This window comes from Coffea arabica, chromosome 4e, assembly GCF_036785885.1.
Source record: "Coffea arabica cultivar ET-39 chromosome 4e, Coffea Arabica ET-39 HiFi, whole genome shotgun sequence".
In the NCBI taxonomy this organism is placed as follows: Eukaryota; Viridiplantae; Streptophyta; class Magnoliopsida; order Gentianales; family Rubiaceae; genus Coffea; species Coffea arabica.
The window spans coordinates 45,120,391-45,138,601 of NC_092317.1; the positions used below are offsets into that span (position 1 = coordinate 45,120,391).

Here is an 18,211-nt window from a genome sequence, read left to right on the forward strand (position 1 = left end):
TTAGCTTGAAAGCCCCCTGGGTTGGAAGCACCCAATGAACCAGACTATGGCAATAACGAGGCCTCCATCCATAAATATTGGAATAAAATGCCATCCAAGATCCATGTCCCATAGCCTCCCCTGCATACTTCCCGCAAAAAAGCCCCACAAGATCCATGTCACTCCCTCGGTACGTCACCCCCGCACCGTTCCCAAAGAATGTCCACAAAAACTGAGCTACATCACCTTCCCCAAATATATGGTCCAAAGATTCGGATTGCGGGGCCGAACAACAAAAACACTTGGAAGGACCATACACATGCAATCGTCCTAGCGCAGACGCCAAAGGCAATCGATCCCGCAACAACCGCACCATGAAAAAAGATACCTTTATTGGTATCAAAGAATGCCATACCCTGCTAAACATGAATGAGGAAGGACTCTGCCTGCCCAGGAGCACATAGGAAGAAGCAATCGAGAAATCCCCTGACTCCGTCAACGCCCACACCGCACAATCATCCGCGACCCCCACTGGGGGAGATTTGGTAACAATTTCTGACACTATATCATCCGGAACCCAGCGCCGCAACAACTGTTGATTCCATCGTCCATTCAACACGAAATCACCTACTGGATGATCAGAGACACTTTGTAGTCGCTGACAAAGAGGTCCAGATCCAGCCAATTATCAAACCAAAAGTTACACTGACCAAACCGGACCAGCCACCAAAGATTTTGCTCCGCCACCTCACGCACTTGAAGCATGCGGCGCCACACATATGAGCTACCCTGCACCGCCCCCACCATGCATGGATGACTCCGCCGACAGTATTTTGCCTGCATAAATGTCGACCATAAACAATCACTTGTACGGAACCGCCACCACAGTTTGATTGAGAATGCTGACTGGACCTCCAGTAACGAACGAATATCTATTCCCCCCTGAGACAAGCCGGCACACACATCATCCCATTTGATCCAGTGATGCCGGAAACCACCCTCCCGCTCCCCCCAAAGAAAATTGGCCATGGCCCGTTCAGCCAAGGCAAGGACTCCTCTTGGGGGACAAGCTGCCGCAAGCAAGTGAGTCGGAATCGCAGAGAGAACATGCCTTATGAGTATGAGACGCCCCCCACTGGATAGAAATCTGGATCTCCATGAAGAAATTTTATTAATGACTGACTGCACCATCTCCATGAAATACACACTCTTTCGACGCCCTGTGAAAAGCGGGCAACCCAAGTATCGCACAGGAAAAGATTTGAGGCCAAAACCCGTTGCCCGCCGAACCCTCGCCATACAATAGTTAGGCAACTTATCATGAGCCAAGAAACCACACTTCTGAACATTAATCTTCTGCCCCGATATTGCCTCATACCCGCCAATCGTCTGCATGACACACCTCAAAGAAGAGGAACAAGCACTAGAAAAAACCAGGACATCGTCAGCATAACTAAGATGAGTGATCTTAGGGCATCCTCTAGGAACTGAAAAGCACTTGAACTCCCGATTCTCCAAAAGCTTATTTAGAGAGCGAGACATCACCTCCGCACCAATGATAAATAGACCTGGGGACAATGGATCGCCTTGCCGAATCCCTCGCGTAGATTTAAAAAACCCCACACTCGCTCCATTAACCAAAACTGGAAACCAGCTATTCGACACCAATCTCCAAACCCTGTCAATCCATTGCTCCCCAAACCCAAATCTACGCAAGACCATAGTCAAAAATACCCAAGAGACACGATCGTAAGCCTTTGACATATCTAGCTTAAGAGCAACATCAGCATTTTTAGAGGTTCTACCCATACTAGATAGCAACTCCTGCGCAAGCAAAAAGTTATCTGAGAAAAAGCTTAACTATGCCTTATCTTATTAATATTTAGACTAGAGAAGTTTAAAAATAATCCTTATCTATGATTGCATGAATTTCATCATCATAATTCTTATAATTTCATTGATTAGGGTTACTCTAAGGGCTCTATTATATAAATATAAATATATAAACAATCAATACGATAAAGATGTCATTTATTATAACATAAATAATTCAAGTGCATATTAAACTTTAAAAGTTGATTGACTTTAAAAGATAAATTCATTATTGTTTTATAACAAACCATGATAGTACAGCCATTCTCAAAAGTTTATCCACTAAATAAAAATCTGGTAGTTATTATCAAAATATAAATAGCAACAGTTAATAGCCACCAAGCGAGCTTCACAGACTTCTATCTCATCCTCCAGTCAAGCTTCCTATGCAATTGAAAAATTTTTGAAATCATATAATGAGCTTTTAAGCTCGGTAAGAAACCATTTTATTTATGTATTTACTTAATTTATGTTTGATAAGCTTTCAAAATTTTTAATTATGACTAATATATTCTAAATTTGAAACATTAAAAAATTATTTTTACATGAAATAAGCCACAAGTATCAATCATCTACGGAAATAACAAAATCTAGCAATATTCACATAACATTTATCAAGATCAAACATAAGGGATAAATGTTACCGAATAATCAAAACCATCCTTATATCCCTTGATTTCATTGCATGCATGACTCTGAAATTACTTCATCACACCGATTACTAATAAGGCACAGAAAGCAAGTTATTTGGTATATCGCCAAATTATTCACTTTCGAACAAGATTGAGGTTCCGTTTGATAAAACTGAATCTGAATTTTGAAATTTGAATACTGAAACAATTAATTTGCTGAATTTTAAGCACTGAAAAGAATTATATGAATGTCTAATTTTTAATGTTAAACCTATTTGTACTGTTTGATAAACATTTATAATTGAATGCTTAATAAGTTAAATTTGATAATTTTGCCCTTATATCTTTTCATCCAAAAAAGAAATAGAACCTATAATTTAATTAACTAAATGTAAGGTATGAAAATGATAATATTTATTTTTAAATCAAATTAATATAAAAGATGAATTATATTATATGAGGAGAACCGAGAAGAAGTGAAAGTCATTCAAAAGGCAGAAAATAGAAATAGAAAATCATTAGATAGATAATATTAGATAGTTTAATTATATAAGAATTTTGAACATAATTAATAAACAATGATAGATTTGGTAGATAAGATAAGGTCGTTGAAGTAATTCTATTAATTTTTATTAGAATTAAGCATTCAGTTAGGTTTCTTGTGCTGAAAAAAATACACACAAGTTTAGCACTACATAACAAGTTCAGCAAATGAATTTTCATTTATCAAACACTCAAAACATCTGAATGTCTGAAAAAGTTCAGATTCAGCACTTTTTTTATGTTATCAAACAGACCCTAAATCTCCTTAACTTGACAAAGGGGTGCGTCAGACTGGTCTGAATATAATTGTCAACCCAATACTTTCCCAACTATCACTAAGCAACACGACTTAGGTCCAAAACCTCCCCAATAAAATCGGGTTCACGACCTCCCCAAAGGGAAAAAATTATTTTCTTGGGTTCACAATGTAATACAATTCAATTTCTCAAGTACAACATGCAATGAACAAATAATGCATATGATTTTATTTAATTCTTTATAACTTATAAGTTATACTTTCATAAAAGAAAGAGTAAATCTTTCTTACACTGACGGTGTATACACTATCATCGTTGAATTCATGACATGTGTGCAAAATTTGAATTTCAAATTCAAATTTTGCATAGCAATTAGTCATTTTTACAACATTATATGATAATGGGTTATTAAACTCCACATCAAATACTAAGAGTCATAGGAATCAACTTCTAGTTTCTAGGTATGTCAAATAATTTCTTAATGCTGAATTCTATGAAAGGAAATATAGTAACATATACATTTTTTTGTCAAAATTTCTTAACCAATTAGCATTTGTCATTATCATATACCAAATAATTAGTATCAAATAAAGCACTAAGTTTAGAGCTTAAGACCAAGCTAGTTAAGTAAGGATGAAATTTAAAGTAGGGAAAATTGATCATGGAAACATACCCACTTTACATTATAGTTTAAGCAACTTTTGGGGCAAGTTCATAATTTCACAAAAATTGAGCGGCAATTTATAACTCTTTTTTTTTTTTTTTCCTTTTCTTCTTCTTCAACGTCACGTCTCAAACTAGTACTACTACTGCTACTGCTTGTTTCCTCCATAACCACCGCCAACCCCTACAAAGGCCCGTGATCTCTTCCATTTTTTTTTCTTTTTTAGCCTCTCTCCCTCATACACCCACCCACATATACTCTCTCATACTATAATAACTCCTCTAATCTCCACCTTCCTATTTCTCTCTTATTTTCCTATGTTCATGCTATGGTGGTGTTGACTGTTGAGATAATTTGTGGGCAACTTCATGGCTATTTTTCTGCATCTCAGATACCATAACAATTATTTTGTCTATTAAATGTAAATTTGTCCAAGAAAATAGCAAACCGAGTTCATTATGTTTCTTTTGTTTCTTACTTTTCTCATGTGTCTCTTCTTTGACACCTAACTACTTAATGTGTTAATGGTGTCCAATGCTCTAGTCATATATAGTTTTCATACCTTCATAAAATTAAACACTCAGTTATATATATATATATATATATATATATATATATATATATATATATATATATATATACGTGCTAAACGGGCAAAAAGTTTCCCAACATGCCTCAATTTTCGCTGCTAAAGTTTACATTTATTTCTATAAGAAAGAATGACGACGAACAGTTTTTGTAGCTTTTCAAATGAGGTGCAATTTTCACTTCACAATTTCGTATCAACACGATCAATATATTATTATTGTTGTTATTATTATTATTATTAAAATAATTTATTTTAAACAATGATATTTAAAGAAAGAAACTAATCATGAAAACTAGTAAATTAACCTTTTCTTGATTCCGTTTATTATTAGGTATACTAATTTCGAGGCCTCGCAGATGTGGTCATGAAGTCCTTGATTTATTCAATTGGCATAGTTTACTGACCAAATAATTGGTATATGATTTTGATTCCAAAATTGCTCTTAAAACTTTATATTCACTCCATATCCCCAGACCCACTAGAACCACGTAACCTTGGTTTATCCTGCATCATCATTGTTTTAGCATCTACCATCATCTTTTATTTATTTATTTATTTATTCATCATCATCATCAAAGTCATCATCTTCTCGTTCAATATTAGCACATTCTCTGCTGCCCTCTTCAATCCTAAAGCCAGCCGAAAAGCAACCCCATGTATCGCAGTACTCATAAAGTTCGCTTCACTTGACACGGAGAATTCATTAGATCATTGAGGCCGGTTTTGATTGTGGTATCATCAGTCGCATTGTCTTGCACTATCCATTAGGTGGACTAATTGGATCTACACCATCATGCATGCCACATTACCCAACCTCCCTTGTCTAATCGACAGAATTGACATGAAGAAACTTTAAAAAAAAAAAAAAAAAAAAACCCCCAACAAACTGAAGCAAAAAATGGATCAATTGGTCAAATTGGAAAAAAAAAAAAAGTAGGTGAGGTTTATTCTTTTGGTGAAATTTGAATTGGACAATGGACTCGCGGAGTTTCTTTTTGGTCCAACCGTCGATAGAACAAATGAAACATTATGATTGAGGCAAGTCTGTGGGTAGTAATGCTTTCCATGCAACAGAAGTAAAGGATGAAGCTTCAGAGGCAATATTTCAGTGCTCTACACATCAGTTGTCATCTCTTACATTATACTTTTGACATTGGCAGTCGAATAAAAGACTCGAACAGGGCGTCCTCAGGCAATTGCTCGCGGGCATGGAACTAGTTTATGCCAGGGTAAAAAACAAAAAAAAAAAAAAATTCCTGCGATAAATCTAATATACAAAAAGTCTTCCATGATTTTAAAACGTATCACACAACGCCTCATACTTTAAACTAAATTATAAATGCGATGAAATTCATTAAATTTTACAAGAACGGATGAAATGATAAAAATATCCTAATACAACTAAATAAAAGACAGTTCAACAAAATCATTTGTTTCATTCTCTAAAGAGAGAGAATTAGGGACTAAGGAGTGAAACAGGTATATTCGTTAAAAATTAGATATAAAAAATTATTTTTAAGCACCAATAAGTCATTTCCATTAATTTTAACAAACTTTGTCACCTTTACAATTTAGTTCAACATGTGAGGTATCGTTTAGTCCATTTTAAAATCATAGAAAGCTTTTTTGTATATTAAATTTACCACAAGAAGCTTTTTTATTTTTTTTCCCTTTACATTAAAAAAGGCGCATTCAGACCAGTTGAACTGGCGGATGGGGTTTATTCAGGTAAATGATCTTTTCACGTCATAGCTATTGTCAATTTTGCACAGTTCGACCATGAGTAGCACTAAAATAAGCTAATATATGACTGAGCTGAATTGGACAACATATATGGACTTTCAAAGTCACACTCAACGCGACATAAAGTTGAAACAAAGCTCCAAATAGGGCTTCCGCCTGGGGTTCCAAACATCAAGTGCGACATCACATGGAAAGCTATTACTACCAATTTCATTTCATTAACATATCTAGTCTATCGGGGAATGGGAGAGTTTTCAATTGGGTTCCGATTGCTGACGTGGTGCGCTGTCATTGGCCAATTGATGGTCGTTTGCTCATGTGAATTCCCGTTGTTAATTGAAGGGATTGTCTTGCTTGTGTGAATTTGCAAATTTCTTTCTTGGTGCAGTTGCTCATGTGAATTAATAACCCTCCAGCTTAACCACGTGCTCTCTGCGGGGAACTTTTTTTTTTATTTTATTTAACCACAGATTTGATTATTTTTTAGGTGACGAAACCCATTACCCATGTGGGTAGATTGACATACTGTCAGAGACTCAGAGTTGATGAGACTTGCGTTGGGTTCAATGCTTCACAGAACCGTCCTTTCCCCTCTCTCTATCTCTCACCCATCCTCTGCTTCTTTATTCAGAAAGCCCTCATCCTCTCTTCCTCTTTCTTCATATTTTCTCCAAAAGGGTTCGATATTTTTGCTTAAAGGGTTTGTTCTTTCCTCCACTGCCTAAACTTCTCTAGCCTTTTTTTCCTTTTTGTTCTCCGGTTTAGTTGTCTTAACATTGTGGCTTGTTGTGGTTTCTTTTTCTTTGTAGGATAATAGGGTTGCTCCAGATCTTCTCTCTCTGCTTGATCGTCTTCAGCTCCAGAAGCAAGGAAATTTGCAGAATCTATCTCCAGACTATCAGGTTCTTTGTTGCCTCTTAATCTTTATTTCCTTTCTATATTTATTGGTTTTATTCCCCAAAAATTTTCACCTGGTTAATATCTAAATTTCGCCTATATTGTTCCTTATTTCTTTATCTATGCTTTCTCACAAGACAGATGCAGCCAAGAGAAGATCATCACCGAGAAACATTGCGTGCAATTTTGCTTCTTTGGGGTTCGTCCTTCTTCATCTCAAGTTTTCTCTATTTTTTTTCATTTTTTAACTTTTGTACTCTTTTTTAAGTAGTTTCTATGTTACTTATTTCTTTCTTTTGGGTCTCTAGAGCCCCCTATACAAACTTGTATGATATTTGTTATAGATGAAAAAATTACTTGGTAGAGAAACTGAAGGAAAAGGTTGTCGAGAAACTCTGAAAAATTGAGTTTTCATGGCTCATCTGATGGCTTCTTTTTTTTTTTTTTTTTTGGTTTGTTATGTGTAGGGGTGCGTTCAATTATTGACTCACAAAAAGACGATCCATATGGTAACCAACCCAAAGTCTCCATTTGTGGAGATCAAATTTCATGTCAATGACTGTTGAAAACTTTAGTTATTTTTTTCGTGTCTTTATTTTTGATAAAATTATTTTTCTTTTTTTTCCCTTGTGAAGTTTTGGTTCTCATCTTCCGGAGAGTGTATATGGATTCTTTTAATCAAAAGAAAAAAAGGCTTTTGTGTTTTCTTAGTTGCTGATAAAACACTGAAACTGATCAAGGAGCCATTAGTTGAGATTCTCGTTTTAAGTACATGTTCCCTATATATTTGTATATGCATGAATCTTGCCTGCCCTTCTTCTTTTAAATGAGTACCTTTTATTTTAGGTTTACAAGAATACCATTTTTTGGTTAAATTTTTGTTTATTTTGTTCCTAGAAGATTGGTTTGAGTTCATCTACTAGGGATAACATTTTGAGAATATAAAGTGAATATAGAGTAAATATGGCAGATTGAGTATTAGCCTGTTATTGCAGAGAAATTTCTTACCATCTACTGCCATTTAAGTGGTTTACTACATGTTTCTTGCTTATTTAGACTTTACCTTTCGTGAAAATGATTTCAATGTTTATGGGCAATTAAAAGTTTTGTGTGGTAATATGTTGGTCTTTCCAGTTTCTTTATATTCCTTGAAAAGGTAAAGAGAATTTTTTGCAGCTAAAATAACAAAAAGATGTTAGGATTACTTTGCATTTAGATCCTATTTTCTTAAGTCATCTTCTTTTTATTTTACTTTTGGTTATGTTATTAATTTTTTTTATTCTTTTATGTTATTGATTTACTTTGTTCATGTTAAGGTGCAAATGATTGAAGATGCAGTCACTTTGAAACCAGTTCATGGAATAACAAACTTTGTAAGTTAAAAATGTAGTCCTTTTTTTAATTTTTTTTTATCTTGCTTTTGTGTTGAGCATGGTCACTATTAGATGGTTTATTCTTAATTTCAACCTTTCAGTCCTTCACTATTTGCACGCCATTAATTCACTGTATTGGAATCATAAATACTACTTTGCTGGCTATAGAAGGTTTTTTTTGGTTTACAGCAAGCAACGTGAAGAATTATTCAAATTTTACTGAGGAAAAAAATGTTTCAGTGGGCAATTTTTTGTAGGCTTTACTCATCATATATGTAATGATTTGCTCTATGATTTTCTGCTCAGATTTTTGTCAAGAGAGGGAAGAAAGAAAAAATGGTGTTCAATTCTTACTTTTAAGCATTATGGGGTTATACAACTACGCGAAACTTAATACTTACTGAATTTGTTCTTAACCATTATGCTGTTATTGTAAGAAAACTTTTAAGAATTATTGCCATTCAAGAGGTTTACTCTATATTTCTTGCTCATTTAGACTGTCTGTATTGTTTGGGTAAGATAGCATATGAGTTTTTATTTTATTGCCAAGTTTGGATGCGTCTGACATACACATTGTCATGCCTTAGGTAGTGGGCATTTGTGGTGTGCATCGAATAACCATTGTCAAGATCGCTTATTTTGTAAATTATAACGATTTGTTTACATATTTAAATTTGTGAAATTTACTTTACGGGTTTTATTCCTCATCTCACCATTAAATGGTTAAATGGAAACTTTTGAGAGTACAAATAGTGCTTCATGAAAACAAGAAACTAGATTCGTGCATAATTTTGGTGAAAATGGAACAATTTGGTTTGAAGGCAAGATTAAGGAATCTTTGATTTTTCTTTGTATTGATCATGTATATGAATAGCTTCTTTTTTTTTCTTTAAATCCATGTATATATCTATTTGATTTCACCTGAATAGTACGAATAACATATAATATATCTATATTTGATTTCACCCATGTATATATCTCTATTTTATGCACAATATTACGAGATATTGACATATAATAGATAAAAAAATTAGACCAAAATTATCCATATAAGTAAACCTACATAAATTTTTCTTTATAATCCCATAGTACCTTCTTTATTTTGAGGGATAGGAACATGCAACCCACAATTGAAAGTTAACCTGATATTGAAAATAATTAACACATTCTATTAAATTCTTTTCAATACCTTTTTATATAAAATTTGTTTTCATAAATTTGAATGCAAAAATACTTAAAAATTTGTTAGATTTAATTTTTATATTGCAAAAATAAATTTTTTTTTTTTTTTTTTATTGAATTTGAACATCTTTAGTTTTTTGGCTCTTTCTCTCTCTTTCTGCAAATATCTCCTAGGGTAAGTGCATGGCTGCCCTTCAGCCATCGGCTGAGGGGCAAAGATCTCCTACAGGAAAAAAATCTTTCTCCCAACTTTTCTCACAGCCTTCAACATCTCCTATCCATATTCGGCAGGCAACTGTTTATAAAGGTGAAGCTGCGGTCATCTTCTCCAGAGCAGATGCGGAAAAACTGGCGGCGCCGTTTCGATGGGCTTTGGTTGGAAAATTTTCTCATGGGAGACCTTCGTTAGAGGATATTCGAAAGTTCTTTGCTTCATTAAATCTAAAAGACCACATTTCCATTGGATTGATGGATTATAGGCACGTCCTGATTAAGTGCTCTGCTGAAGTAGATTTTAACAGGATTTGGACAAGAGGGATTTGGCAATTGGGCAGTTATCCGATGCGTGTATTTCGCTGGACCAGGGAGTTTCATGTGCAAAGAGAGTCATCTCTGGTACCGGTTTGGGTGGAGCTTCCAAATTTACCCATTCATTATTTCGACAAACATTCTTTGTTCTCCATATTATTTCCAGTAGGAAGACCATTGTTCCTGGATTCGGCAACGGCTGCTGGGACACGTCCTAGTGTGGCCAGGGTGTGCGTGGAGATCGATGTAGCGAAGCCTGTTGTGAATAGGATCTGGGTAGCTGTTGAAGGTGAATCAGGTTTTTGGCAAAGAATTGTTCCAGACAACATACCACCATATTGTTCATCTTGCTGGCGATTGGGTCATTCGTCTAGCAACTGCAAGAATAACTTTTCCAAGGAAGAATTCCAATATCCCAATCATCAAACAACCTGGCTGCAGCATGGTTCTAAGTTACTTGGGACCAAACCAAATGGGTTAGTTAATACACAGGCGGAAATCCCAGAAGCTAAAGGGAAATCAACAATGGAGGTCATGCCCTCGACTGTAGCTGCGCCAGTTTTTGCTGTTGCAACCGAAGGACCTTCAACATCTGAAATGGAAAAATCTGGTGGACCTGATCGGATAGCTGAGAAAGATAATACAACACTTCCACAACATGAAAAGCTCAACTGCATTTCTGTCCAAGCTGATGCAAATGGACAGTCGGTGGTTGATGATGACAGGGAGGGACCACTGCACAATGTTCAGCAGCAAATCTTGACTCAAGACCATGTGCATAATTGTGAAGGGTCCCATAATCTAGTGGAGCAAATCTTGGGAGATGTTCAGCAGCAAATGGCCGACACTTCCACATTGATAAATCACAATGCCGACAATGCTAATTTGACCAAATGTGTAGGGTCCCAATCTGTTGAGGAGAAGCATTTGGGAGGTAAACATCTTCAAAAGGCCGACACCACCGACCTGGAAAGTCTTTATGTTGATTTGCGTGGGGTCGAGGAGGAAGATTCCAAATCCGATGCGGTTGATGAGGTAGCTTTGCCAATTATAGCAGGGAATTTATCTCCACGATTGGTGGTAACAAGTGAGAGGTTGGTGGAGCCATCAATTAACTCACTAAACATTGACCAATCTGTAGCTATGGAGAGGGAATGCCGACAAGAGAAGGTTAAAGGTGTGCGATCTTTCTTCCCATCCGACAGACAGCTACGTTCGGCAACATCTTCCCAAAACTCATTCCAGGTTTTTTCTCATGATTAATGGAATATTTTGGAATATTAGAGGGGTAGCTAAAGCCCCTAATCTAAGAAGGTTGATTAAATTAGTACGTACTTACCATGTTCAGTTTGTCGTCATTTGTGAACCAAAGCTAGATGAGTCCAAAATTGAGTCCATTCGTCTACGATTATTATTTGATTATACCTTTGTTAATCTCTCGGGTGATATTTGGATATTCTATAGTAGTCCTTTTATATGTTCCATTGTGGGTATTTCGGAGCAGCATATTTCTATACATGTCCAAAGTCAATTGTTTTCTACTCCAATCGTCATGTCCTTTGTTCATGCTAAGTGCTCAGTGGAGGAGCGCCGTGCCTTATGGTATGCCTTATTAAAGGATAAGCCAATTTCTCTTCCTTGGTGTATTGGAGGTGATTTTAATGTTATATTAGCACCTCATGAAAAACGAGGGGGACGCCCATTTGCTATAGCGGAGGGGATGGAGTTCATGTCTTTTATGGAAGATGCCGGAGTCTTTGATGTAGGATTTTCAGGAGCTAACTTCACGTGGTCTAATAATCGGAGAGGAAGAGCTCGGGTTTCAAAGAGGTTGGATAGGTTTTTAGTCAATGGGGCTTGCTTGGATATCTCAAACGTAATTTCTGTGCTTCACCTAGCTAGACACCCTTCAGACCATGCACCGTTGAAAATTTCATTTACTGACCGCTCAGATCATACCCCATGCCCTTTCCGATTTTTGAACGTCTGGACAACCAAACCCGAACTCTTGGAGGTAATTCGCCATGCTTGGAACCAAGATGTGGGTGGTTCTCCATTGCGTGTTTTGTGCTCTAAATTATTGGCAACAAGGAGGGCAATTCAAACTTGGAACAAACAACACTTTGGGAATGTATTAGATGCTGTTCGTTCCGCAGAATCGGGGGTCCAACGCGCAGAGGAAGCTATGGATCAATATGTATCGGAGGAATGCCAAATAGAGCTTAGCAAGGCTCAGGCAGAGTTGCGGCATGCATTGTCAATTGAAGAGCAATTTTGGAGCCAAAAGGCCAGAGTCAAATGGCTTAAACATGGAGATCGTAATTCAAGGTATTTTCATGCGGTTGTAAGACAGAGACGTGCTCACCAAATGATACACCGCATCAAAAAGTCAAACGGTGTTTGGGTGGACACGAATGATGATATAGCAACTGAGGCAATAACATATTTCTCTGACTTTTTCACGGGCTCTTCCGAATCTTCTTCCGATATGCAGCACCTAATTCCAACCATAATCTCAGAAGAGGACAATGAAAAATTGGAAAAAATTCCTTCGATTGAAGAAGTCTATCGAGTCGTGAGCTCAATGGATGGGGACAGTGCTGCTGGCCCAGATGGTTTTACAGGCAAATTTTTTACATTTGCCTGGGAAGTTATCGCTCAAGATGTATATAATGCAATACTCAGCTTTTTCTGTGGGGCAGAGTTGCCTCGATTCATCACATCCACTTCCATTGTGTTAATTCCGAAAATACCAAATCCTCAGGATTTTTCTCAATATAGGCCCATCAGTTTGTGCAACTTCTTCAACAAATTATTATCCAGGATCTTAGCTGATAGAGTTGCTTATGTTTTGCCCAAAATTATTTCACCCCAGCAGACAGGCTTTGTGAAGGGGCGTAATATAACAGAAAACTTTCTGCTAGCTCAGGAGATAGTTTCGGGTATTGGAAAAAAGAATAGAGGAGGCAATGTGGTAATGAAGCTTGACATGTCTAAGGCATATGACCGGGTGGCATGGAATCATATTATTGGTGTTCTCAGGAGGTTTGGCTTCGGAGAAATATTTATTGATTTAGTATGGAGATTGATCTCTAATGTCTGGTTGTCGGTCATTATAAATGGGGCATCTCATGGTTTCTTTAAATCTATGAGAGGACTTCGTCAGGGTGATCCTTTATCGCCTGCATTATTCATTATAGGGGCTGAGGTGTTATCTAGAGGATTGAATAATCTCGTCATGCAATCGGGTTTTGTGGGATTCAAAGTCCCGTATGGATGTCCTGCTATAACTCATTTGGCGTTTGCGGATGATGTTCTCATATTTGCAAACGGATCCTCTAATTCTCTGAAGGTTATCATGCAGGTGCTAGAGGCGTATCAAAGGTGTTCGGGACAGCTAATAAATGTGCTAAAAAGTTGCTACCTAGTTCATCCATCCTTATCACCGGCGAGACGAAGGGTGATTGAACGCACCACTAAGTTTACCTGGCAATCATTTCCAATTCGATATTTGGGTTTTCCGCTTTATTTTGGGAGATGCAAATCATCATACTTTGGAGAAGCGTGTCAGTCTATTCTAGGGAGAATCATATCCTGGAAATCAAGGATGCTTTCATTTGGAGGTAAAATAGTTCTTATCAAACATGTCTTGGCATCGATGCCAGTACATCTGATGTCGGCTGCGATTATCCCGAGTAAGGTATTTAGAACTATAGAAAAGGCTTTCTCGACCTTCATATGGGGCTCATCACCCGAGGATTCAAAATTTCACTGGATACGTTGGTCCCAAATGTGTTATCCGGTTGATGAGGGAGGGGTTGGATTTCGGAAGCTACAAGATATCTATGCAGCTTTCTCATTCAAACTTTGGTGGAATTTTAGAAAAGGTTTGTCATTATGGGCTGATTTCATGAAGGCAAAATACTGTAGACATCTCCATCCTTGTCAGGTAGAAATCAAGGCAATGGACTCCGCACTCTGGCGAAGGATGATCAATGTGAGTCGACAAGTGGAACTCTCAATGCTATGGATTGCCAAAGACGGAGCTTGTCATTTTTGGTACGATAATTGGTTGGGAGGTGGCGCTTTGTTCCACCGAGCGACCGTTGTCCCGAATTTGTCTTTTGGTAATTTCATCATTAATGGACACTGGGATGTTAATTTGTTATATCAGACACTGCCAATGGAAATGGTGCCCTCTATTTTAAATCATTCAATTCCAGAAGAAGGGGGGGAATCTGAAGTCATTTGGATGCCCACAACATCTGGAAACTTCTCTATAGCTTCGGCATTTCGGGATATTAGGCAAGCCCGCAACAAGTCTATGGTATTTGATACAATTTGGCTTCCTCAGCTCCCTTTCAAAATTTCTTTCTTCATGTTACGATTGTTGCTGGGGAGACTGCCGGTTCCAGATAGGTTATGCAAACTTGGTTTACATTTACCCTCAAAGTGTTTTTGCTGCTCTTCGGCATCTGAAGAATCAATTGAACATTTGTTTTCCAATGGTCACATAGCGTCGACAGTTTGGAATTATTTTGGAGCTTCTTGTGGTTTGTCCTCTCCAGGGTCAGCTTTGAGGCCCCGAATAGTTGGTTGGTGGCTCAGCTCACATGACTCTGAGATACAACGATTCATTGGACACATTCTGCCCAGTGTTGTCTGTTGGCAAATTTGGAAAGCAAGAAATAAAGCAATGTTTGAGGATGTCCAGATGAGGCCGCTTGCCATTTGTCATGCCATTTTCTTGGAGATCCAGACCATGGTGGGAATTCATTTCAAACAAATGTTCAGAGTCCAGTCTTTTCATCATTTGTATGATTGGTCGTGCTCTTCTTATACTGGGGTTATATACAAACTTGTTCGTTGGGAAACAAAGGACTCCGATCGGTTCATATTAAATACGGATGGCTGTTCCAAGGGCAATCCAGGAGTGAGTGGAGGTGGTGGGGTTCTTAGGGATTCAAATGGCATACCTTTGATTGGCTTTTCGACATATCTTGGGGAAACTACAAGTCTTTGTGCAGAGGCTCGGGCCCTCCTTATTGGTCTTCAAACTTGTGTACATAGAGGTATTGATAATCTCTATGTTCAATCCGATTCTTTGATATTAGTTGGAATTCTTCAGAATCGCCTTCAGTGCCCCTGGAAGATTCGACGAGAGATTAGGCAGATTTGGCAGCTTGTGAAAGATCCGGATCGGTTTTCACATTGTTACAGGGAAGCTAACAAAGTTGCAGATGCGCTGTCCAACGTGGGAGTATTGCATCCAGAGCATCAAATCAAGTTTTACGAGGCCTTTAGTTCATTTCCAACTATGGCACGTGGGGCACTTCGCCTTGATAGATTAGGAATGCCTTCAATTCGGAAAAGTAGGCGTATGAAGGGCTGATAACAAAGGACAATTGAAGCTAGTTTGTGGCTGAATGGGACATGGAGGCTTTGAGTTTGATTCTCTACCCGTTAGTTGATTGCTGTACTTCGAACTGGTTTTCTCGGTGTGTAAAATTTTGCTACTATCAATAAAAGTTCATTTGCAGAAAAAAAAAAAAATATTTTTTATTGTTATAATGTAAACCCATGCTATGCACGGGTTAGAATACTAGTACACGAGTATTGTTGAAGACAGATAACAAGATCCGACACTCTTCAAGTATTGGAATTATAGAAAACTAATTAATAAAAGTAAATGGTCAAAAATCACAACAAGAAAATTACATTACAAAGCATTCGGAATGAGAAAAATAGAAGCTGTAAATAAGGAAAAGTAAAGGACCAACAGGAGTAAAGCTAAAGCCATCCCATATAAATATTACTGTAAAGCTAAAGCCGTAACATATAAATATTACTGTAAAGCTAAAGCCGTCACTACTTGTAAAATTTTTTGTTCAAAAAAAAAAAAAAAAACTAGTCCAGGTAATAGAGTTACATATTACTTCGTATCTTGACAATTTTCAAGCCTTTTTTTCATTGCTTGCTTTTCTAATCACTAGCAAGAATACTATCAGGGCTAATTTCATTGCTTGAAGTGACGCTGCTGTCCGGGCTACCTTCATTGCTTCATCTCCATTGTGTTTACATAATCGCAATTTAGCAAGTTTTTTTTTCTTCGGCTGCTGCTTTTTTGTGCCACGTAGAGTTTACGTTAACCAGAAGCCCTGTGTATGTGCCAAGCTACAACCAATGTTGAAATACATAGTCAACACAATATTCCCACTATATTGCTATGAAATTTAACAATAATAAAAAAAAATAGCTTTACCATTGTATTTTGCACAAAAAGTAAGCCAAGGAGAAGTGTTTCCCGAGCAAATTCGAAGAGTTCCTTTCCACTCTTCCAAATGCCAGTCTTCTCCACAACTATGTGTAATGTTTCTTTAACTTTTAGCACAAGCTTTAGAAGAAAAAAACATAGCAAATAAGTGAGTTAGAAGTTGGGAGAAAATTACAAATACAACCAAATGTTTAGGAACATTACCAAAACACATAAGATCGCAAGTAGAATAATAGCCGTTAGAGAGTAAACAAAACATTCAATGTCAAACTCAGACAGTTCCAAACTTGCTGAATTATATTTGCTAACTAGCTCAGTCCTTTGCATTTGCTCTTCAGTCCTTAATACAAAATCAGCATCACTCGACTCTAAGTTGGAGCTTGATAAAGCCCTCAAAGGATTCAAAGGTCGAGAAAAGGTCTCAAATGCTACAACACAGGAAAACAAAAAGGATATGTCAATAAAAGCAACAGTTGGCATCTTATTTCAGCATTATAGTTAATATGAAATTGCAAAGACAAAAATAGAGAGCAAAAGGAGCAAAAACCTAAAATTGGGGAGGGACTGAGTCTGAGTCTGCAAGAAATGTGAGCAATTGAGTCCATCATCCTCTTTGTGGTGGCAAGTGGACAGGAAAACACAGGGGCAGGATTGGTGAGTAGCATCTGCATGCTAGAGACCAAGATAGGACTCCGAGGTGTAGTGTGCAGATTAACTCGGTATCCTATCCCTCAAAATTGAGAATTTTATCTAAAGTGAAAGCAAGAAAAAGAATCGTCTAAAAAAAATCATGGTCCAACTACTAACCACATGTTATGTCTAACCCTGTCATCAAAATGTGTAATCTATGTCCGTCAGCCCATATTTATAATCTCATGATCTTTCTATCTATCCATGTGTATAATACGAAAAAGTGTAATAACTCGCCCAAAAAATAATAAAAAAAATAAAAGTGTAACAACTCACCCAAAAATAATAAAAAATTGTGACGTACTGAAGAGAGATTACATTCAGTTGTCTCTTCCTAATGATCATCTTAAACTGCCCATGTATTCATTCTTTTTAAGCCCCTATTTTGATGGTCATTTTTTGAATTTTTATTTATGAGTTTTCTAAAGACTTGTTTCTCATTAACAATAGTTCTATCCAAATGAAAAATTTACCACAAAGGATGGCGCTACAAAAGATGATCAATATGAATTAAATACTTGTATACGATGATCAGATCTCATGCAAGGTAAAGCTCTTCGTTGTCAAGAATTTCAGCTTAATCATTACTTTTAGTCAGCCTCCCCATGTTTATACACATGAAAGATACCGGCCAAACAAAGAGATTGCCCGAGCAGAGCAAAGTACATTCTTTTGACTGTTTGATGCACAGTGCAAAAGTTGGCTACTTGACCCACAGATTGCCAAAAAAAAGAAAATTGAAAGCTCTATGCTTACGTAACTTACAATATACTGAACTGCTGAAGTTTTATCACTTTATGTGAGAAGTTAGATTTAAATTATGTAGTTAGTATAAGAAAAAATGTAGCAAAATTGGTGGCAATCAATGTTTTATTATCACTACAGTAATCAGAAAGTTCAACTGGTCTACCCGATCTAATTTTGAAAACGCTAATTTGAAGTGCTAAACCATACACTACTGAAAGCAATCAGAAAATGGATCTACAGT

At 37.0% G+C, this 18,211-nt stretch overlaps 1 protein-coding gene across 1 annotated transcript; it reads left to right on the forward strand.

Moving 5' to 3' along the window:
• Nucleotides 1-11,811: 11,811 nt before the first annotated feature.
• On the forward strand, nt 11,812-15,651 carry LOC140005638 (uncharacterized). The gene has a single exon (XM_072046658.1). It carries the CDS (start codon nt 11,812-11,814, stop codon nt 15,649-15,651), a length of 3,840 nt encoding a protein of 1,279 aa, XP_071902759.1.
• Nucleotides 15,652-18,211: the final 2,560 nt, after the last annotated feature.

What these genes read in the sequence shown, in the direction of transcription:
- LOC140005638 (XM_072046658.1), top strand. Translation starts at nt 11,812, where the DNA reads ATGTCCTTTGTTCATGCTAAGTGCTCAGTGGAGGAGCGCCGTGCCTTA.